General features: G+C 51.4%; 1 protein-coding gene and 1 pseudogene across 2 annotated transcripts in view; one reads left to right on the top strand and one right to left on the bottom strand.

Moving 5' to 3' along the window:
* GNB1 (G protein subunit beta 1) overlaps positions 1-22,755 on the top strand; it is a 70,194-nt gene that overhangs the window by 37,773 nt on the left and 9,666 nt on the right. For both annotated transcript variants that reach the window (XM_011377312.2, XM_011377313.2), the window contains exons 3-7: positions 8,094-8,196; positions 11,897-11,935; positions 14,547-14,653; positions 18,385-18,448; positions 19,389-19,551. In XM_011377312.2, coding sequence (XP_011375614.1) covers positions 8,140-8,196; positions 11,897-11,935; positions 14,547-14,653; positions 18,385-18,448; positions 19,389-19,551 — 430 coding nt within the window. In that variant the 5' untranslated portion in view covers positions 8,094-8,139. The remainder of the gene's footprint in view (positions 1-8,093; positions 8,197-11,896; positions 11,936-14,546; positions 14,654-18,384; positions 18,449-19,388; positions 19,552-22,755) is intronic.
* LOC111730363 lies at positions 12,855-12,973 on the bottom strand (annotated as a pseudogene).

Raw genomic sequence — 22,755 nt, 5'->3', positions numbered from 1 at the left:
CAGGTGACAGATGAATGCAGAACGCCTCATTTACAATTGTTTGTGTGGATTACATGTTGAGGTTACATTTGGATATGTAGAATTAAATACACATATTACTAAAATTATCGTTAATCTGGGGTTTTCTTACTCATTTAATATGGCTTCTGGGAAATGACAAATTCCCTCTGTGGCAGGCGTCGGGAGATGAGCCGATGGGAAGGTACCAGGGCCAGCGGCTGACCAGCCAGCGGCTCAGCCAGGCCGATGCCCTGCAGCCAGACCAGGGGTCAGAGGCCTCCGCTGACGGGGATGTACGGGCTTCTCACCCCTGATGGAGCTGCCACCGTAGGAGAGACAGGACTGCGCCTGCAGCTCGGAGGGCAGCGTTGAGGTGTTGACATCCACCGCGTCGTCCTTGAAGAGCTTGTCCCGACGGAGCCACGGGCAGGCGCAGGCAGTGACCAGCCAGTTACGGTCTGTGTTGGGGCCCTGGTGTGGCTAACTGCAGCTAGTCTGTGTCACATTCGTGGCTTTGCTCTTGGTGACTGTGAACCTTGGAGAGTTGTGACTCCGTTTCCTCTTGTTTACCATGTGGATGGTTGGTAGGACCTCTTGAGGGTGGTGAGGACACAGTGACATCACACAGCAAGTGCACCTAAGTCACAGCTGTGACCTGGGAGTGAATCGTAATCCCCTTTTAATTCTCATGCAGTTAGGGATCCAGGTGGCTCAGGTCGACATTTGCCTGCCAGTCATTCTTTTAGACCCCGGTCCCTGAGGGCAGGAGCTTGTTTGTCACCACTGTCCTCTGTCCATAGAAGGTGCTCAGTAAATAGACGTGAGTGAGGTGAGTCAGGTGTTTGCAGCGTGAAGCCAGGAGTGCTGCCGGTTTCAGGGAGAAGGTTCCAGCTCTGTGAACACGGGCGGGGCCCTCTGCCTGGCCGGACAGCAAACGGGCCACAGGGCGGGAGAGCCGCAGAGCCATGTGCGGAGGACGCGTGCCTGGATGCGTGTGCGCCGGGCTGTCGGCTTCCGTGTGTCGGGGCACCGCAGGCCGACGTCGCCGTCAGCCCCGAGGCGCCAGCCGCTCCCCGGACCTCAGACTGGACTTCTGCTCGCGGCCCACTGCTGGGGAGGCGGACACACTTGGCAGTTGCCTTCGGGTGGGGAGGAGCCTCGTCCTTAGAGGCGGGGCAGGGAGACTGAGTGCGGTGGTGGAGGGGCTCCCCCGAGAGCTGGTGCGCCTCGCTCTGGAAGCAGCACTGCCAGGGAGCTGCGTCCTGGGGACAAGAGGGGCTGGCAGAAGGTGCGCGACCCCCGCCCCCACGACGAGCCGGGGAGCTCCGACCCCCCGCCCCCACGACGAGCGGGGGAGCTCCTCCAAGGCATGAAGGCTCGGCCCTGGGTGTCAAGGAGGCGGGGACAGCCATCGTAGGCAAGCCCACTCCTGCGCAGGCTGCCCACGGGGATGGGCCTGGAGCCCACAGCGAGCGGCCGTGTGTCCCCTCCCTGTGTCGTGTCGTCCCCGGCCCGTCGCCCCGCCAGCGGTGCTACAGAGGCTCTAAACGGGCAGATTCGTGCTCGTCGTTTAAATCAAAGAAGTCGCGTCTTAAATTATTAGTACGACAACAGAATAATTGGGAGTTTTTGAAAGCTTTCAGTAACGTACTTCTTCCTCATCAGATTTAGCTTTAACATAATCCGAAAAGGAAGTTCTTTATAGTAGTTTTTAAACGTGACGTTGCGTAGCAGCCCATAAGCGACGTGCACGTGCAGGTCGGCGAGCTTTGGGATCCACGGGGACAGCACTCGCCGCCTCGCAGGCACATCTCTGCAGGGGCAGGGTTGGGGCGCCGTACGGATGTCATTTGTTTTTTGTGTCACCAGAAATGCTGTGTGCTCTACAGCCTGTCCATGGAGTGGGATTGCTTTCCTGCTGTTACCGGATGTGTGTGGTTTGTTTTTTGTGTGGGTTTTTTTTTTTTTTTTTTGAATTTTATTGAGGTAACATTGGTTAATAAAATTAGTGTGGTTGATTTTTGTCAGATAGCTGATCCCTTTGGGTGCGTGTGACCCTGTATGCCCCCTTCACTTCAGGATGGACAGCCGTCGCCGGCCAAGCGCCCTCCCGAGGGCTTGTCTGGCTCTAGCCCGAACCCCCTAGACACGTCAGGTTCCCGCACATGCAGCTCGAGTGTAATGGCGTTTCGCTGCTGGTGGCGTAGGAATTCTCTGTGTAGGTTTTGTTCTGATTTGAAAAGGCTAGGGACCTTTTAGGTTCGGAAGGTAGTAAACCGGGGCGAGGCCCCTGCCCTCTCCCGTGGACAGTAAGCCGGGGCCCCGGAGGTCAGGCCAGTTTAGGACCAAAGTATGTCACTTTATGTACAGATGTTTTCTCGTGTCTTACTTTTTTATTTACAGAGCTAATAGATGATTGTTGTATAAACTTACCTCTTAGGATGATTAAATTTTTACATCGTCTTAATGCCTTAGGGGATGCACGCTGGTCGGGGTTGAACAGTAAGTTAAAATTGAACCACGTCGTCCATCAGCGGGGAGTGGAAAGTATCCTGTACGGGCATCACCTGACCGCTGACCACTTCGCTGCATCAGCGGCTGTGAGTTCTCTCTTAAAATTGGCATCAGGAAATTGAGAAGCAGGAAAATCTCATGAGAATCTTCGATGTTGAGGGCAGACTGTTTAAATACACCGCATCGTAATAAAATGTAGTGTAATCCTAATAAAATGGAAGTGGAAGTCACATTTTTGGCGTGTGAGTTTTCAAAAGAAATGTAGAAATTTGCTGGATACGTTAAACCAGAGCCGGACGAGGGTGTAACATGGGCCTGGGTCTCCCCCTTAGTCCTCCTCGTTACCCCTGCTAAAACTAGTTACCGCTGACTCTGTCGTTGGATGCCTTGATCTGCTAATGCTGGTTTCGTGGTACTGTGTCATCAAAACTTAATACTAATTTTTATCACTTTTGGATATAGAAGCTTCCAAGGTCAACATCCAGTTGTTCAGACAAACTTGGGAATTATTGGGGTTGCATCTTTTTTCAACAGCCAGCTAAAGTGGCAGGGTGATTCTTTGTCCTCGCAGAAAAAAATGTCACCACACGACACAGCCTGCTCGTGGGCTGTCTGCGCTCCCACACTTTTAAAACCAAGAGATTATAGCGAATTTAATGCGTGCTTGTAATGTACTCACACAACACCAAAAAATAATGATTTTTAAAAAAATTTATTGAGAATGTTCAAACATATAAACACAGGATTTTATGTAATCACCCAGCTCCAACATCTACAGAACTTGGCCACTTTTGTTTAACCACCTCCCCCACTCCCTCCTTCCTGCCTTGGAGTGCCCTAAAGCAAATCCCAGCTTACTGCACTGGGAAGTAAGAAGTATTTGTCAGGTGAGGATCTTCTTAGTCCCATTGTGACACCAGACAAAAGAACAGCAACTCCTTCGTGTCATCAGATACTCAGACCAAAATCAGATTTTTCTGATTTTCTCTAAAAGGTCTGTACATGTGGATTTTGAATCACGATCCAGAGTCTGGTAACATTTTAAAAAAATGATTTTAATGGAAAATTGTTACATATGCAGAAGTTAACAAGTGGCATTAAGGAAGCCCATTATTACCAGACGAGAGCAGTCCCCACTCAGGGCCGGGCTGGCTCAGTACCTGCCCTCACCCGTCCCCCTCCTCGCTGACCCGTCATTCTTAAATACATCAGCGCATCACTTTAAAGGACAGGGAGGGCCGTGGTGGGTGGTGTCCGGGGCAGGGGGCACGGTGCGTGGCGCGGCGCCCTCTCCAGCAGTCACGCCCCTCGCGGGTCGCGGTGTCTTTGTGCTGCTGCCCTGCGTTGCTCACAGTACTGTCAGAACCGTGTGTACCGAGGGAGGACTCTGTCGCCCTTTGGATTCGCACTGTCTTCATTTTGGAGATGATCTTGGATTTGGGAATGACAGAAAAATGGAAGAGCTGATGAAATTGGTTTTAATTCCTCGTGCAAATTCCTCTCTGTCCAAATGCTACTTTGTCTTGGAGATGAGGTGCGGCACTCACGTGCCAGCGAGTGAGCAGACCCCGCCCCTGCCCCATGCAACGCTGGATGCGCGTGGCCTGCCCGTGGCCTGGGACGTGTCAGAGGCGCTGCCACTGTCAGCTCGGCACAGCCGATGTCCGCGGGCATGCGGGGCTGGCCATGAGACCGTGTGCATGTGCGTGTGTGTGGGGGAGCCCTCGGCCCTGTTGGAAGGTCTGCTTCACCCTCTAATCACCAAAAGGCTGACGGGGCACTTTCCAATCGCCTCACTTAATTTTTATTTCAGCCTGTCGTGTAGAGAACGCCTTTGTGATTTTGCAGTAAACAGACCAGACCGAAAAGGAATTTGGTGAGAGGCACATTTCCTGATATGCGGCAGAATCAGAACTCGAATTTATTTGTTGATACATTAACAAACCCGCAGCCTGAGCGTCATTGTTAGTGACTAATAACCGTGGGTGCTGGGGGGCCATGGACGATCACTCCTGGAACACAGGGGTCTTGGTTGGAGGGAGATGGTGCTGCGTTTGTCATGAAGCGACCGCCATGCATTGCATTGCAAATGAGAAACATTTGAATAAAAAAATCAGGCTCCCCTTTGACTTACAGAGGTGCTGCATGCAGCCTAAAGTAGGGGCGGACCACTTCCTATACCGGCTTTTACGTTACTTAAATTTCCACAAGAAGTGTTTCCAAAACAGGAGTTCTGACCGAAAGCCAGTGGCAGATGTGGGTCATGGAGGGCAGGCGGGGCTCTCAGCAGGTCCTGTCTTAGTGGATTAGACTGGTCAGCGCGCTGAGTCAGCGCGGCCAGCGCTTAACAGTGACTTTGACACAGGTGGGGTTTCCAGAAGGCTTTGGGGGGACTAAGGATAGTGAGGAGAAAGGCACAAGCAGTTAAATGTAAGTAAGACTTTTAAAATGTACACTGGTTTTATCAGCAAAGGAATATAAACTCCTTGGCCACTATTAGAAAATGAGAAAAATATTACCAATAATTCTAAAAGTGCTATTAGTCTTAAAATGTCGTTTTTAAACTAAATGTCATTTAACATACGATAAGCATTTCTCCAGGTTTTATATTGTTTTCATTATTATTCTTACTGGTAAATAATAATTCATCTGGTAAAAAGTTAACATTAGCTTTTCTTTTTTAACTGAAAAGTATAGAGAAAAAAATGTGAATGCTTCTTGGTTCCAGGGCCCAGATAACCTGTTAATTTTTTTAATGGAGGGTGTGTGTGTGTGTGTGTGTGTGTGTACATATATATAAATATGATAACGTGAAAAATAAAAATTGCCCCACTATTTCTTTCTCCAAAAATAGCCACTATTAATGTTTTCTTACGTATACACAAAAAAAGATTACTTACATGCATAGACGTGTGTTCTTTTTATATGCAAGAAAGAAAAGGATCATTTATACACTGTTCTGTACCTTGTTTATTTCATTTACTGTATCTTCGCAGAAGAGCATTTGGGGTGAACGTTTAGTTTGTGGGAATAAAAGGTTTTCGCGCCCTGTCATTTCCACTCGATGTTGGAGTGAGCGTGCTGTGTGCCGTCCACGGGGCGTGGGGGTGGCTGTTTTCTGTGATGGTGGTGGTGTCCGGTCTCTCCACGCGCCTCCTGTGGGGCCAGTTCACTGTCCTATAGCTCAGGGTGAAGGGAGCCATCCTGTAGCTCTGTGCGCATACCACATCACAGTGGTCCTGGACAGTGCCCCTGGGTGACAGAGAGGTCCGCGTGCTAGAGACGCTGGACAGCTCTTCATCAGTGAAAGTCCATCCACAAAACTTCTTTTCCAGATTCGATTTAGAAAATACCACTTTGACGTGGAAAATAAAGAATGTAATTTTTAAAAACTTCAGTGCCTTTAAATAGGTTTCTTTTCCTCACCAGATCGTTTGTGTAGCTTAAGATTAAATAGGGTCTTAGAGGACACATTTTTATCGCTGGTAGAAGTAGGAATGCCCCATTTCTTACAAATTAGTAAACGTAGATTTCGAATCTCTAAATCGAGACTTAGATGTGGACACTGCTTATAGAGGGAGCTGTGTGGTCAAAAGGCAGTATTAATAATTTATGCCATTTACTGATGAAGGAAATAGATCTGATTTGGTTTTCTTTGCTTGTGACTAAAGATTAAAGTTAGCAAGTTGTTGGTATTCTGAAATCTTGTGAGGTAACTGAGTTTAATTGAGCTCAATTTAAAGATAACTTAGGTTTTCAGTAACTTCATTTCTTTAGCTTAAAGCAGAAAGAGACATTTAAAGAAATATTTAAGATCTGCAGAGTTATTCCACCTAATACTGGAATTCGCGTCTTAGCCTGGAGATCCCCGAGCTGCTCAGAATGTCCTCCCTATTCACCCAGATCCTAAGGAGCTTGTTGTTTTTAGCCCTTAACTAAAAATTAGCTGTTTAGTGTTCGTATTAGGATCAGAAGTTATGTTTGTTGAGTAAAACTAACGAGGTAGCGCCTCCCAGAACACGAGCTGTAGTTTTCTTCACATTGGTTTTGGGCTGCAGAGCTGGGCCTGGGGACCCGCGCGGGGCCGGCCGGCCGGGGCATGTCAGGGATGGCTCCCTGTGTGCTCGGCGCTGCTGCGCTGGGGTCACACTCACAGGTTGCGGTCCTTGCAGAAGCCCGGGGTGGGGGGTGCAGCGTGTGCGGTGTAGCCTCTTGCTGCGGGCGCCTGTGTCGGGGGCCCCAGGTGACCTGCATTAGCCATGCTGCCCGCGTGCTCTAAACACCCACTTAAAGCGATGCCTTTCGAAACAGCCTTTTTGATAAGAAACATTTCTGAGACTGTCGGCGTGTGTCGCCTTGTGTGTCACCTTCGTGGACCGCTGGGACAGGTGTGCGGAGGCCCGGGTGCCGTGGGCCAGCTTCTTGCTCTTCTCCCGGGAATAGACAGCGGGTGCAGGTGGGAGCAGGGCTGGGAACTCACTTCTCCGAACGTGCGCTCTGTCGGGAATGAGGTTCCTGTCGCCATCGGCGACCACGCCGCAGTCACTTGGAGTGCTTTGCGGGAGGGCCACCAGAGTGGGAGCACTGGCAGCTGCGCCTTGTGGGGCATCCGTGAAATTTCCCTCCAGTGTTTCAGTCCCAAAATAAACAGCCGCTAGTTAGATACCTGGTGTATGTCATATTAACCCTGTGACTTTTACACAAAATCTGTGATGGAAAATTTTTCTGCAGTGTATTTGCATAGGAAATGGAGGCCCTGGCGTAAGCCGTGTTTGCATGTGGGAGCCAATTGTATTCTTAAGTAGTTGAAAGATGTCAGTAATTATAGCTCCAGCTTTGTGATGTGTTGGTCATATTTATGACCGACTTGACAGCCATGCTCCTGGCCAGAAATGCAGCCCCCAGTTATAAGACTCCTTCGGGGAAATCAGGCTCTCGTTGAACAGGGCGGTTTTGTTTTGGCTCTGATTTCAGGAGTGCTGTCTCATGAGGCTGCGTGTCCGGAGTGGGCGGCCGGCTGTTTGTACTGGGCCCGACTGGGCCGGTACCTGTAAGGATTCGGTGGTGGGTCCGCGTCTGCTGGGATCCCGGGGTCTATTTTGGTGGGAGAGCAAGTTGCCCCTGAACCAGAGTCCTGGCAAGTCCTTTGGGAATTGCTGTGTGACCATTCTGACCTCTGGGCAGTGGCGGGTTCAAGATCATTGGTGTGGCTTGACGTACCGCGTGCAGCCAGGTTGCCACGGACCCGTTTCCTGACCTCGTGCCCCTGGGCTTGCACGTGAGAGCTGTTCTCAGTGTCAGCCTCAGGCCCATCGTGGAAAATGCTTCCTGACGGGTTTTTCCTTTTCAACCCACCCCCATCTTTTGAGGCATCCAGTATACATGTCGCTGCACAGAGCTCGTGGATGGCAGTCGCTAGATTTTGCCGGCCCAGGCCTTGGTGGGCCTTCGTAACTCGATGAGTGCTCCAGCGCGCTGACCACAGTGAAGCCGCAGCTCTCAGAACCTAGTTCCTTTTCTCACCTTCATCGATTACTCGGCCATCGTTCATGGGTTTTTTGCGCTTGCATTCGTTTCAGATCCCCGATTCTTCGAGGCGGCATTGGACAGCGCTAAGATCAGAAGATGAGTGAACTTGACCAGTTACGGCAGGAGGCGGAGCAGCTTAAAAACCAAATCAGAGTACGTAGCTGCATGTGTGTTTAGTTTTACTAATTCTTTGGATTGTAGGTCAGCTGTTACTTGTTTTATGAACGGTGGGTTACAGAGTGACTGCAGTGTTTTGGACTGAAATTTACTGAATACAGATCCGGATGCGTGGCCAGTCCATTACTTTCAGGATTTTGTTCCTAGCATATCGTTATTTGAGTATGTATAAAATGTTAAACATTTTTCTGTACTTTTTTCTTAACTTTGGGACAGTGTTCTGGTCACAGTGTGGCGTCTGCCTCCGTCCCCTGTGACCGTTAGGTATTTTCGGTGAACCTGGTTTGTTCTTCTCTTTGAAAAGACATGTTCCTCTGGGATGGCGTTAGGGTCTCCAGCTTTTGCTAGGCCGTTCGATGGAGCAGATACGTCTAATGGAAGGTGAAACAGGCGTGCTCGGTCCGGCCGCCCTGCGCAAGGAGTAGCGTTCCCGGAGTCGGTCCCCGCTGAACCCGGGACTTCGACGGGACGCGGGGAGGAGGCCTCATGGGTTAATCTGCCCTCCTCCAGGTTCGCAGGGCAGTGCCGCCCCTGAGCGGTTCTCAAGAAGCATAATACATGAGCAGACGTTTCTGTTCTCAGATGAGGAGGTGAGGGAGGAGGCGGGCTTTCCAGAATCGAAGCCCCGGCGCCCTCCGCACGTGTCGGGGGCCGTGTCCGCACGACGAGGAGCTTCTCTCTGGCGCCTTTGGGTCCTCCATATGGCTTTGCCACCCTTCGGAATGCTGCTTTTCAACCCGTGTTTAAACGTTTTTGAGTTCACTGTAACGATGGAGTCTAATTATTTTCCTGTCAACAGTGGATATGTTCAGAAAGCCTAGTGGCGATTGGAGAAAGAAGCATCGTCGTCCTTTTAGCCAGCTTTTTCGTAAACTCGAGAATAGACGATGGGATTATATGAGGTCTGCAGCCAAAGAGGAAACCAAATACCCTTTTACTCTAAGAATTTCAACTTTTACCATTTAAAAGATCTGATACACTCAATAAAAATAAGGAAAACTTAATATTTTTATTTGCTCCGATCAGACTTGTTTAATGTCTATCCACTCTCCAGAACGTGGAAATCAGAATTTTTTTTCTACAACTATGAGTTGTTTTTCAGTCATGGGCCATAGACAGTGGATTCAGACCTCCGTCCCTGGCCGATGGCTTGCGTGGCGCAGGCGGAAGACAGCCACGCTGAGGGAACAGCGGGCAGTGTGACATCTCTTCTCATTTTTCAGATCCAGTCACACTGTAAAGTGCATGCAGGGCAGTTCTCCTTGGGGACAGGGCTGTCCCGTGGGCCACAGGTGAAATTTGAAAATGTAAAAGGAAACGGGTAGATTAATTTTTAACAGATGACCTGTACCAGCGTGTCTGCATTCATTCCAGCATGCGCTTGATAGGTGTTGTCATCATTGTACACTCTCCGTTCGCACTGAGTCTTGAGAATTCATGGGTCTCTTCCATTTAAGCGCCTGCTGCAGTCACATGGACTGTGTGTGTGTGTCTGGTGGCTCATGGCTCCCCTTGGGACCGGCTCCAGGGAGAGCGGCCGTGCTGCCCGGCCCACAGCCACCCGCACGGGCTCTGTCCTGGGCGCAGGCACAGTGTGGGACGGCAGGGGCTGCTGGGGCCCATCACACGACAGGGAGGGGAGACTTCCTTTCAGAAGGAGAGGGACACCCTTTTTTTCCTGGTTGCCCACAGAATACATGCTTCTTAAAGAATTCAGGGCACAGTGAACAGGAAGCGGTCAGTGAGCCTGGGAGGGGCCGCTTCCTCTCTTAGATCTGTTTTCAGCTGACAGACCCCAGAGGACGGTCTCGTCGTCTCTTGGTCAATTTGTGAGGAAACGTGAACTTTCAGAGGAATGCTGAGTAAAGCATGGCATGTCTTAAATTCACGGGACCCGATGAGTTAAGAAAGACACTGTGAAGCGTACAGGTGCGTAAGTTACAAAGTGACTGTGCTGACCCGTGCAAATGAGCAGAACTCACTGCGATGAGGGCCCAAGCGTGGCCATGCAGTGGCTGAGCAGAGTCGGGACTTTCGCTGTGGCCCGAGCAGGGTGAGGCCTCGCACGCCTCGGTCTGTGTTTGACACACGTCCGACAGGATGAGGAGCTGACTGGTTTGTGGTTTGGATGTATTCCTCTGGTTCAAGGCGACAGAAAAGGTGACCTGTTCCCCTCAGTGACACTTTTCATCACAAACAAGACAGAGGCCTTCGCACTAAACGACGCCCCCAGGATACACGTGCGTGCTGCCTGCCCAGTGGGGCGTGGGGCTGGGGAGCTGGGGGCTGGGGGCTGGGGCGAAGGCTGCGCTGAGTGCTCAGCAGCAGTGTTACCACCGTCTGTCACATGGTGCACGATGGACCCCATTTTTAATTTTTAGACACCAGCCAGGGTGAAGTTCCTTAAGTCCCATGGTTTATTTTTTCCATTTAAAAATTTCTCATTTTTCTTTCTTAAAGTTAAAAGCCACAGATAGCATCAACAAACCAGGTATTCAGAAATTAATATGAAACTCAACACTCGCCACGTGGAATTCATTGATGAAAGACCTGCCACTCTGGGCCTTCCCCTCCCCGACGCTTTTCCCCCAGATTTAGATGCTGCTGTAGAAGTACTTGGTTACATGTTATTTTATGTTTTAATTATACAATTAAGCAGCGTTAATTAAGCAGAAAGACATGTAATCGCACAATTGAAATTGCAGTTGGAATCTAGATTTTGGTGCGTTGTGATAACAATCTCTGCGAATATATTTCTGTGCTCTTGGTAAGTATCCCCAGAGCTTCATGAGATAAAAGTAATCAGCAGTAAGGTGGTGGCCGCTGGACGGTGGTGACACCCGCACGCACGCCTGGGTGGGCACAAAGGCCGTTGTGTGGCCAGCCGCCCCGGGAAAGCAGGCGGTCAGGTGACTACATAACGGAACCACTTTTCTCATTAGAAATTGTCATAATTTTCTTGGAAATTATTTCTACACTCAGACTTTGATGCTTTTAAAGCTATCATGTAATTTTCCTTTATAATGTATGCTTTCTATTTGTAAAATATATATACTAATTTGGGATTGCAGCATTTTATTTTTTAGTAACTTGATTGCTTAGGGACGAGGAGGCGTTCTCTAGCTTTAGCGTGCTCCTCTGCAGTGCTTCCCCGCTTCCCAAGGTCACTTCGTGGGTGAGAAAGGGGGTGAGACACTAGACCGACAAACGTCTCCCTAGACCCCTGGCTCCTTCGCAAGCAGCTCCACACGCGTGACTGCTGGGCTTGGGAGCAGCCCCAGGTTGGCAGTCCAGGGGGACAGTTTGGGTCGGAGCATGGGTATCTTCTGGGCCCACAGCTGCTGGGCTGTAAGACAGCGAGCTGGCAGAGGCGACGCCCGTTCTGGGTTCCTCCCTGTCTGGGCTGTGTTTCTGGGGTCACCAGGGCGTTGTGCTCATGAGACCAGGCAGCGCGCAGGCCTGGGACGTATTGGAGCGTTAACACGTTCTCTGTGTTGGGTGAGCTCTGCGGTGTGGGCTGGAGTTTGCGGGCTCCGTGCTGCGGGGTTGGAAGGGCAGGGGACGAGTGAGCGCTGCACGCGCCACATCCCGCTCCTGCTGTGAACCTTGGCATGAGGACCTGGGGCCCAGCGCGTCCGAAACGTCACTGATCTCCTCTTACCTTTGTTGTTTCTAGGATGCTAGAAAAGCGTGTGCAGATGCAACTCTCTCTCAGGTAGGCATCACTTCGCGCGGTCGTCTGCCCCCGGGACGCGTGGGACAGTGCCACTGCGCCCCGTGCTTTGGCACACCGAGGCAGGACAGCAGCGCCTGGGCGCGTCCTCCCGAAGCCGCTCGTGTTGGGTGGAGGGGAGGGGTGCCTTTAAAGAAGAATCGTAGGTTTCTCTTACGCTTTAAATAAGGGCTTGTTGGGTCAGCGTTGTGTAGAGTGTCCTTGTAGTCTTAAAACGCAGTTCCCGAAGGTCCTCTCCTTAAAAACTCTGCTTCAGAACGTTTCTAAAACCGAGTCAAGCAGATGCTCAAAATGTTAAACCTCAATTGTGCCCCAGCGGTTCCTAGACACACACCCAGAAGAACCGAAAGCCAGCGCCCACGCAGCACACCCACACACGTGTCCTTAGCAGCACGAGCCACCGCAGCCAGGGGCTGGAAGCAACCGAAACTCCCACGAGTGGGGGAACGCGTTGTGCTAAATATGAGGGACAGTCACTGAGTCACAGAACAGATGTGGTTACTGACGCTCTCCACAACACGGATGAACCTCAGAAACACGCGGAGTGAGAGGGGCCAGACGCCAGAGGTCACATGTCGTGCGATCCCCTTCGCACAGGGCACGCGGGGTCGGGGAACCAGAGACGGGGACGACCGCGCCAGGCGCCAGCCGGCGTTGGCGCACGGGGCGAGAGCGCGTTGGGGATGAGGCCTCCTCTGCGGACAGGAGGGGTTTGGAGCCAGGGAGAGGTGACGGCATACAGCGTGACCGTGTGTACTTTATTCATTTATTTACATTTTATTTTACTTATTTTAGTTTTTATTTTATTTTATTTATTTTTCAGGCGAGGCGACCCTTGGTTGACCTCACAGATTGCAAGGACCTTGTCAACTTGCAATCCGTTATTTATTTATTTTTTTTACACCTACAGCACCCAGTCTTCCTAGGTGGTCTCCCATCCAAGTATTAACCAGGCCCGAGCCTGCTTAGCTTCCGAGATCAGACGGGATCGGGCTTGTTCAGGGTGGCGTGGCCGTAGATGAATGTGTGTACTTTAAACGGTGAATTTCATCTCCTTAAAAAAGTTAATATTTCTGTCTAAATCAAACAAATGTGAAAGAGAAAGCATTTCTTCCGAGAATGATTAAAGTTTTTCCAGCGTCCGAACGCTTTAGGGGACGTACTTTGAGGTTACGCAGTGAGTTAAAGAGAAGCTGTGTAGCGTTACCTGAATTTGAACTCTCAGGTACACTTTGGAGGACACTTTTTTTTTTAATTAAGTTTATTGGGATAACATTGGTTAATACAGTTAGGTAATTTTCAGGTGTACATTATTATTTGACATCTGTATATTCTATTGTGCATTTACCACCCAAAGTCCAGTTTCTTTCAGCTACCATATATTTGATCCCCTTTACCCACTTCACCCTCCCCCTAAACCGTATATTTGACCCCCTTTACCCCATCTACCTCCCCGCTCATCCCCCACCTCACTAGTAACCACCAGTCTATAGTCCTCTGGTAACCACTAGCCTGTAGTCCGCGTTTGAGAGTCTCGGTCTGTCTGTCCTGCTCATTCATTGCTTTTAGGTTTATGTCCCACACGCAAGTGGGATTTTCATGTGATTTTCAACTTTTTCTGTCTGGCTTATTTCTCTTAGCATGAATATCTCGAGGTCCATCCATGTTGTCACAAATGGCAGTATTTCATCTCTTCTTATGGCTGACTCATATTCCATTGTATACACGAACCATAGCTGCTTTACCCAGTCGCCTATCGTAGGACAGTTCGGTCGCTTCCATGCCCTGGCCACGGTGAATAATGCTGCTATGAACATCAGTGTGCAAATATCTTCTTGGATATGGGTTTTCAAGCCTTTGGGGTAAACACCCAGTAGAGGGATTGCTCAATTCTCAGTTTTTCGAGGAAGGAGGGCACATTTTCTAAAACTCATTATTGTGATAGACTCACTGCATTTGTCAAGCCCAGACCATTCATGCGTCGGGGCTGCTAGGCGGGGGTGAGGTGGTGGGTTTGCCTGTAGCTTTGTGCCGGGCGCAGCGGTGATACCGAGCAGGTGGTGGCTGCTGTCGGGTTGGCACGCGGCCCGATGGCCGTGGAGAGCAGGAGCACAGGGCCGCGTAGCGATGCGCGAAGCGTGCTCTAGACCCGGCTGTCATCCGGGAGGAAGGAAGCCTGTGACAACCGGGAGGACTGGCAGGGTTGGGAGTGGCTGGGCCCGAGGGAGTGAGCAGTTCGTGGGACGAGGGAGGGCACAGGAAGAGGAGGCTGTGCCCTGCGGGCTGGCCCTGAGCGTGGCACACGCTCTGCCCCAATGGGCACGTGGCAGGGACGGGTGGTGCGAACGACCCAAGCAGCAGCGTGTGGGGGATCACGGAAGGAAGAGGAGGGGCGCGCCACGGGGCAGGAGAGGTCCCAGTGGGGAGCGGCTGGTGACTCGTGGAACCGGGTGAGCCACCACGGTGAGCAGCACGGCCATGACAGTGGGCGCTGCCGTCGGGCTGGCGCAGGGAGCGCAGGATGGAGCGGAAACCTCACGGGGAGTGGGCGATCTCGTCCCTGTGTTAATTTGCAGTGACTTTTGTTTTTAAGATCACGAACAACATCGACCCAGTGGGAAGAATCCAGATGCGCACCAGGAGAACGCTGAGGGGGCACCTGGCCAAGATCTACGCCATGCACTGGGGCACGGACTCCAGGTGTGTGGCACGAGCAGGTCGCAGCGCGTGTCTGGGCGGATGGGACACAGTCATCCCTTCACCGCCCCGGCCAGTGCCCACCGAGCTCTGAGCCCCCGGCCCGCCTCGTTCTCCCAGCTGCACAGTGCGCGCCTGTGGGCCCCGCCCCCCATGCTGGGCCTCGGCTTCCCAGCCTGTCCCTCCTGGCTGCTTGGCTGACCCTGCGGTGCCCCGGCGCAGGGCTCCTAAAGCCTGCCCTGTGCCGTGCCCCCGTGCCAGGAGGATGAGCGCGTTGAGCCTTAGAACGGCGACCGCGCGTCCCAGGGGCCTGGCGTGGGTCTGCTGCTCTTTTCTTCACGCCTCAGCTGCGCCTCCACCCTCTCCCCCCGGCCTCTGCCTCTCCCTTTTATCCACCGGCTCAGGCATGGGCTCGTCGCTTCGGCTTTAAATTCTGCCTCCTGTTCGGACCTCTGCCCTCCGGTGGCTCGGCTTGTGTCCGTGGTGCGCTGGGTCCTCCCCTGCCTTCCCTGTCCCCGCCCCTTTCCCCGTAACCTGCAGCGTTGCCAGGTGAAACCTGCTCGAGCCTTCGCCGCCTTTCAGACGCTGCCGCAGAGTCCATCTCGTCTGCGCTTTCTGCCCAAGTATCGAAATGACAGCTGTGCAACTTTGTGACTCTAACGTGGTCTTTCAAGCACCTAACACAGGATTCTTCCGATGCTTTCTCTGGGTAGCAGTTTTTTCATGCTTGTCAGGAATTTCCAGATTGGTTTTCTCTGTTCATGAAATTGTCTGCAGAATAAAAGATTGTACCTTTGGTCTGCTGTGCACGGTGTCCCGTGCAGTTTCAGATGCAGATGAGCTTAGGTCATTTTAACGAGGGCAGTCGTCAGGAAGAATGGAAAAGGGAATAGAGGAAAACGCTCTTCTTACTCCATCTCAGAGTTGCTATCAAAAGTAGATCTGATCAAACAGTATCTCACCTCCAGGGCTTTTCCTCCATTTGTGGGAGCATCAGTGTCCTGATCAGACAGTACATTTGCTGGACGGCGCTGTAGCCAGGCTGTGCTCAGAGCCCAGTACTCGGAGCCTGGTACTCAGGGACCCAGTACTCAGAGCAGTACTCAGAGGCTGGTGCTGGGAACCCGATACTCAGAAGCCCAGCACTCAGGAGCCCGGTAATCGGAACCCGGTTCTCAGAACCCGGTACGTGGAGCAGTATTCGGAGCCCGGTACTTGGAGAAGTACGCAGAGGCTAGTAGCTGTCTTGGCTCCATGAGCCATGTGTGCGCCCACAGCAGCCAGGCTCCAGGGGGCTCTGGAAGGCTTCTTACCTGTGACCCATCACCTGTGCTCGGGAGGGTGACTGGGAGCTACAGGCCAAGCCCCAGTGGGTGAGGCGAGGGCTTCAGGCCGCCAGGCGGGGACTGTGTCTCCCTGGCTTTCCGATCACCAGGTACAAGGCCTCCTGTCCCACCCGGTAAAAAGCCCTGGGTTGCAGGGAAGAACGGCAGGGCGGGGCGCAAGGAAGCAGCACAGACTTGGGGTCGCGGTCCCCTAAAGCAGAGGTGGTGTGGGGGCCCCGCGGGAGCCAGCGGGTGGCGTGCTGGTCTCGCTCTCTTCCTTGGGCAAGGTAGGGGCTCTGTGTCACAGCCTTAAACGGAGTACACACGCTGTCAAGGAGGGCCTCTGCCATCCAGAGCCTCCAGCGACTGTTCGTTCTAGAAGCTAAAATAGTCTTAAATTTCGGTGTGTTTTGCTTAACGTTGTCTTCACATTTCCAGCCTTCGTAAACAGAGATCAATGTGCAGAAGTTTTTCCGTGAGTCGAGGCTGCAGGTGATGATGGCGGTGGGGGTGCACGGTCATTCGTGGGCGCTCAGACTGCCGCGCGGGCCGGCAGTTTGCCCCTCAGAAACACAGGGGAGGCCCGCACGGAGCTTCGTGTCCGCGAGTTTATGACGTTTGTTAGCACGTCACAGCGCACTGAGCTGTACTCATTTCTGCTCTCCATAACTTTCGAGAGTCTTTTCTGGCCCCATGAGTTGTTAAACGTTTCTTTTTTTCAAGCCCGCTGAAGTCTTGTGATGGTTGAACCCAGGGGGCTCGAGCCCCATCCTCTGAGAACGGGAGGGCCTGAGGCATTGGGGGTGGGCCTCATTCATCCTCTATGTCCTGGAGCCCTTGCTCGTTCCTGGCTGCTCCAGCCCTTGTGTCTGGGTGTCTGCGTGGGGTACCTGATTGGTGCTCAGCCAAAGCGCCACAAGGCAAGACCCCGGCCCTGTCCCACTGGGGATTAGAGGGTATCTCCTCTCACCTTCTGGAGGGTCAGGGGCAGCTTAACGGCTCCCTAACTAGCCCCTGGGCGAGTCAGCAGATCCTAAGCTCTCTGAGCAGGAGACCGCTGTGAAGGTGACCTCCCAAGGGTGCGCTGGTCACGTGGCCCCGTAGCCCGGACGAGCCTGTGCTGGGAGGGCCAGACGGAGGCGGGCGGCAGAGTGAGCCTTGCCCCTGTGAGCGGGGATGTTTTTAGGGGCCTGACCTGTGCGTGACCACTCAGATGCAGGGGTTCGCTTGAAGGATTCCATCTGAAAAATGATGAATTGGTGCCTGTGCTTAGTTTAGTTCTGCGACAGGCTTCGTAACAGGGCTGAGATCGTTCGTTAGCCAGACTCAGCGTTGACTCCTTGTGAAGAAAGTTCATGCTCGGTGCGTCAGAATATATATTTTGATGAAAGGTGTCCAGGCTGTGAGGGTGACTTGAGTTTACTTCCAGGTTGTGATCCGTTTAAGAAGCCAAATATGGTCGTGGCTAAAATGGTTAAAGTCTGTGTTTTGATGACATCTTCAGAAGTGAAAAGCTTTCTGTCGTTACTTGCCGGTGCTGATGCGTATGTGCGTAGACTTGTGAGGCGAGCCCCCTCCGTTCCCCAAGAACAGCGCTTTTCGTCGACGAGCTCCCCAGGCTGTCTCAGGGGCTGTGCCTGCAGAACTTACTGTCCCGTGAACTTGCTCTGCCCGTCAGTCATGCTCTGCTGGTGCAGGCTCCTGCCTTAATTCCGCAAACGCAGTCCGCACCTTCTCAGCACGCAGATCCCAAACGTAGCAGTTGCCCAGAGCAAGAAAATCGTTAGGAAAACACCTGATGGCAGTCGCTGGTCTCTCCCACGGGACCAGGCACAGGCCCGCTGTAGTCGGCCGTCACCTCGCAGAGCAGGTGGAGTGTGAGTGCTGTCGCAGAGCTCCCAGGAGGCCTGGACTCCACTGTCACCTCAACCTAGGAAGGTTTCATGCATCGTTTTGTTTGTTTTGTTGAGAAATGGCTCATAAGTTTGGAATATCTAGAAGTTTATTCTCTATCTAGGCTTTTCATGTTTCAGAATAGAAATAGAGCATTTCCTACCATAATTAGCTCTTGAAAGACCAGTGTACCTCGAATTTCGTTTATAATGAGCAGAAACCAAACAGAAGCGATTAGAAGTCACGTGTCTTAGCTTTGGTGCTCCTTCCTGCGCGTGAAGCCGAGTGCTCTTGAATCTGAGCTGTCGTTTGGGGTTGTATTTTCTTTCATGCTGTCAGAGTCGATCTAACCATTAGAACTTTTTTCTTGCTTGTAAATAAGTGTGCTTTGTGCCAAGCAAATGTAACATTGAAGCCCACGTCGGAAGTCATAGAGGTCGAGTTCTCGGTTGCCGCGTGTTTGCGATTCTGTGTTGCTGTGGCGCTGACAGGTTTGCGTTCGTCCTTCCCCTCCAGGCTTCTCGTCAGTGCCTCCCAGGATGGCAAACTCATCATCTGGGACAGCTACACCACAAACAAGGTAGGGACTGTGAAATCCCTTCCACTTTCTGTAAAACTTGTCACAGGATGTGGGGGGAGGTCACAGGGAGTTTGTTTTGGTGTAAAGTTTTTAGGTTGGCCAAGAGCCGAGTCACGTGGCCAGCATGTGGTATTAGTCTCCCTTGAGGGACCAGGCACAGTCACGCTGTAGTTGGTCATTTCTTTACAAAGCAGGTGGGTGGCAGTGACTCCATAGTGTCCTAGGACACCTGGATTCCAGTTTTAGCTCAGTCTGGGGAACTTTTTCACATTTTCTTTAAAAATGCGGACATGCAGCTCTTCATTTAGCTATTACTTTTTACAAGAGATCATCTGAAAAGTAGTATGCTTTGAAGTATAAATTAAGTTCTTTTAGAAATTTAATCCAGGTTTGTATCACATTGAATGAAAAAGTACTATCATTGGTTCAAATGTGTTTAAAAGATCAAATTCAGTTGTATTTTACCGGAAGATACTTAATCTATATAAAGTATGGCAATATTTATACCAAGTCTATCTAGAACTCAGGGAGGGATGTGGTAGGATTAATTACAGTAATGTCTAGTTTGGTCACTTCGTTAAAAATATTTTGTTTTGTGAATGAGTGTATAGCCATTTTACCAGGCCAATGACATGGTTTCTTCTTTTTTTTTTTTTTTTAAGATTAAGTGAATTTATTGCTAGCAGATACTCCTTAAAGTATTAAAGGAATCTGCTTTCCTTTTAATAAGTAATTTTGACTAGGAGGCTGTACTACCATTATTTAAGAGTTTATCTGATAGTAAGTTATGACTTTAATAAAACTTAGACTAAATTGCTACGTAGCATTGGATTTCTGATTAAATCTGAATGGTCACACATCCAGTTATTTTCAAAATAATTCCGGTAGTTAACGTTTTTGAACGTGAGTGCGTTTGCATTGCCTGTGTTCTGTCCTTTAGGTCCACGCCATCCCTCTGCGTTCCTCGTGGGTCATGACCTGTGCTTATGCCCCGTCTGGGAACTACGTGGCCTGCGGTGGCCTGGACAACATTTGCTCCATTTACAATCTGAAAACTCGAGAAGGGAATGTCCGCGTGAGTCGGGAGCTGGCCGGACACACAGGTACACGTGCTCGCCAGTGACCTCCCCGCTGCGTCCGCTGTTTGCCCGGTGCGCGTTCTGTGCTGGGACACTCGCCTCTTCTCGATAATTATTCAGTGAGATTGGTTGCAATAATGGCCAGAAATATTCTGCAAATGAAATCAAAGGCAGGCCTCGAAATGCCTTTACCTATAAGAAACCTTTGGCTTTAAGTCACTGTATCATCCCTGTCAGAGGCTCCCGGGTCCATGGGTCCCTCCCCAGTAGCTGGTTTGTGCCCCCGTGACACCATCCAGCCCGTCCGCCCCCTCTAGACCCTCCTCCGTCCTGAGCACCTTTGCACGAGGGTTGCCTTGTCTCCCCATGCACGTGTGTAAGCGCGCGTACGTGTCTGTCCACGCGTGTCCACGTGTCATCCACGTGCATCCTTCACAACTCCCGGCACGAGCACCCTCTGGCAGAGGAAACAATAGAGTCCCGAGGGCCCCGGCAGCTCTGTCAGATGGCACATGAGCATCCTGTCTGGCGTGCCCGTGCGGGTGCAGAAATGGAAGGCAGCGTGTTTCTGAGAGAGGAGGGCCCGTGCTAATGTGTCATGAGAGCATGTCACGTGCTCTCTCAGCGTTTTAAAATGGCCCGAGACTTGTTTTTAGTGGAGCAGTCCGTCACGACGGCCGCACGTGGGCGTCTGGAAAGCGCGCCTGCTCTGCCGTCGGCGGGCAGGGCAGACTGGACACAGGCTCGGGTGTTCCGCATCTCGCCTCCACGAACTGCTGAGAAGGGCGTTAAACTCTCTGGCGCGGGGTCTCCCCGTGTTTCCCTGTGACTCAGCTTCGCTTTGTGCGCTTCGAGCTTCGTTAGCGGAAGCGCGTGCGATTATGATCACCCCCCCACACACACACAGCTGCCCATCTTGCCGTGGTGACACGTCCTCTCCGTCGTGGCTCCTGCACCCGGCGTGTTTCCTCCCGTCCATTCTCGTTCAGCGTTGCCTCTACCTGTACAGGGTCCCTCTCGACAGCACGGGGCTGTCGCTTTCAGCTGGCTCCGACGATGCGGCCTTCCACTTAGTGCTGAGGTCACTTCTGTTTCCTGCGACGCTGATCCAGTTGCATTTAGCTCTGCCCCTTCCCTGCTTGCCGTCCTTTCCTGCCTCTTTTTCCGGTTACTCGATTTTTAGAATTTTACTTTACTTCATCTGTTGGCTTTTTTGGTTACCCTTTTCCATCATTTTTTAGAGGCTTATCTAGGAATTATGGTGTACATTTGTGATTTTTCATGGTCCACTCAGCATTCATATTGTATCGAGTCACAAAATGCAAAGACCTTGCAGCCTCAAAGGCCCATTTTCTGCCCTTCCACGTTCTTCATGGTTTTCAAAGGCGTCGCACCAATAAGTGTTCCACGTCCCCACAATGACATCGTTTTTTCCTTTAAATGTTCTTGGCCATTTGAAGAAATTTAAAGTCTTTTCCATTCACTCAGGTGTTTCCTGTTTCTCGTGCTCGTCGTTCCTTTGTAAAAGTGGAGTTTCTTCTGGTCCCTACGCGCCCGACGCGCTTGCTTCGGCTTCCCCGTTTGTGCAGGGTGCGCGCGGTGCGTTCTCTCCAGTTCATTTAACTGAAATGTTTGTTTTCCTTCCTCCTTCAAGAATGTTTTAGTGGACACCGAATCTGAGTTGTGTTTTTTCTTAGCACCTTGAGCATTTCGGAGGCTGTTTCAGCGGCTTGACTGTGGCGCGCCCGGTGTGCTTTCCTTTGCGTTCCTGGGCTTTAACGTCCTGCTCTGTGAAGTTTCGTCTTTCACTAAGTTTGGGAAATGTGAGGCGGTGACTCCAGTGCGCTTGTCCCGCGGTCTCCTCGCCCCCATTCTCGAGCAGGTGTGTGCACGTTGTCCCTTTGGTTGCTGTGGCTCTGTTCTTTTTTCTTCAATTTCCCGCTGCTTCAGATTTGGTCATTTCAGATGTGTCCTCAGGTTCATGTGCCTGCTGTCACCTCCGGTATCCTATTAAGACAACTCTGAAGACTGTTTGTCAGATGTTCTATTTTTATGTGGAATTTATTTACTTTTTTAAAAAGTAGTTCTTATTTTCCTGTTGAGATGTCCTTTTCATGTATCACGAGCACATTTGGTGTCCTTGAACGTAGTTACAGGAGCCTCGTCTGCCAGTTCTATCAGCCCATCCTCTTGAGGGTTGGTCCTGGTGGCTCTTGCTCTAGAGTATGGGTGACATTTTCCTATTTCTTAGTACATCTGCTCATTGGGAACCACATCCTGGACAGTGTGGCTGTTGTGCCGTAGAGACGGGGTCCTGTTGTCCCCGGAAACGCCCAGGTTCACTCGTCAGGTGGCAGCAGAGCCCCGTCCCGCCTCTGCTCATGCTCTGGGCCACGTGGGGCCTGCGTTCCGCCTGTGGTCCAGGTGTGAGCCCACCATGTGGCAGGCAGGGCGTGACACAGAGCCTCCTCCCGCGGCTTCCTCTCACTTTCTGGGTGCGGTTGCCCAGATCTCTGTCCACTGGCTATTCAAGAGTTTACCTCGGAGGGGCAGGACTACGGTTGCTGCAGAGCAGGGCCGTGAAAACCTGCAGACAAGGGGCGCGGCCATGCGCCGTAGAAACCGGCTTGCCAGGCCTTCTCCCTCTGGGCCTGGGCTCCCTCTGAGGAGTCTGCTTCTGCTCCCGGTACCTTTAGGTACTTGTTTCTGTTCCTGTCAGCTTGCAGAGCCGTTCCTGGGGTGGGGGGCTCCCCCGTGGACCGGAGCTGCGTCCCGGGCCAGAGGCTGGCTAGGCGACCGCATGGTCCTTGTGAGTGGTTCCGACGAGTCCGCTTCTGTACCGCATGTTCTCAGCGTTTACCCGTCTAGTTTATAATCGGATTCGGTGTTGCAACTTCCATTTTCAGTTAAGGCTTTTGGGTTTTATAACATCCTGTTTGTTGAGACAAAACAAAACTAGTTATTATAGGGAATATTTTAGAAATTTTGTTTCCTTTATAGATCATGGAGTTTTAGTTCTTTGGAGTTGAGCGTTATTTTTTAAACATTTTGCCCCTTAACAGTGTTTGCAACTTTCTTCAGATAGGGTGCATAATTTTCAGCTTCAAATCAATAAACGTTAAAATTTGATAAACTTAAAATGGCCTCCCTTTAGTCGGGGATCGAGGCGGGAACGGTCATTGGTTCAGCAGATGGCCTTTCAGCGTCTGCCGGGTGAGTTCGGTGCTC

Source organism: Pteropus vampyrus, unplaced genomic scaffold (assembly GCF_000151845.1).
Source record: "Pteropus vampyrus isolate Shadow unplaced genomic scaffold, Pvam_2.0 Scaffold309, whole genome shotgun sequence".
Taxonomy (NCBI): domain Eukaryota; kingdom Metazoa; phylum Chordata; class Mammalia; order Chiroptera; family Pteropodidae; genus Pteropus; species Pteropus vampyrus.
Note: the sequence above shows the minus strand (reverse complement) of the source record. Positions and strands in the feature narration are given on the sequence as shown.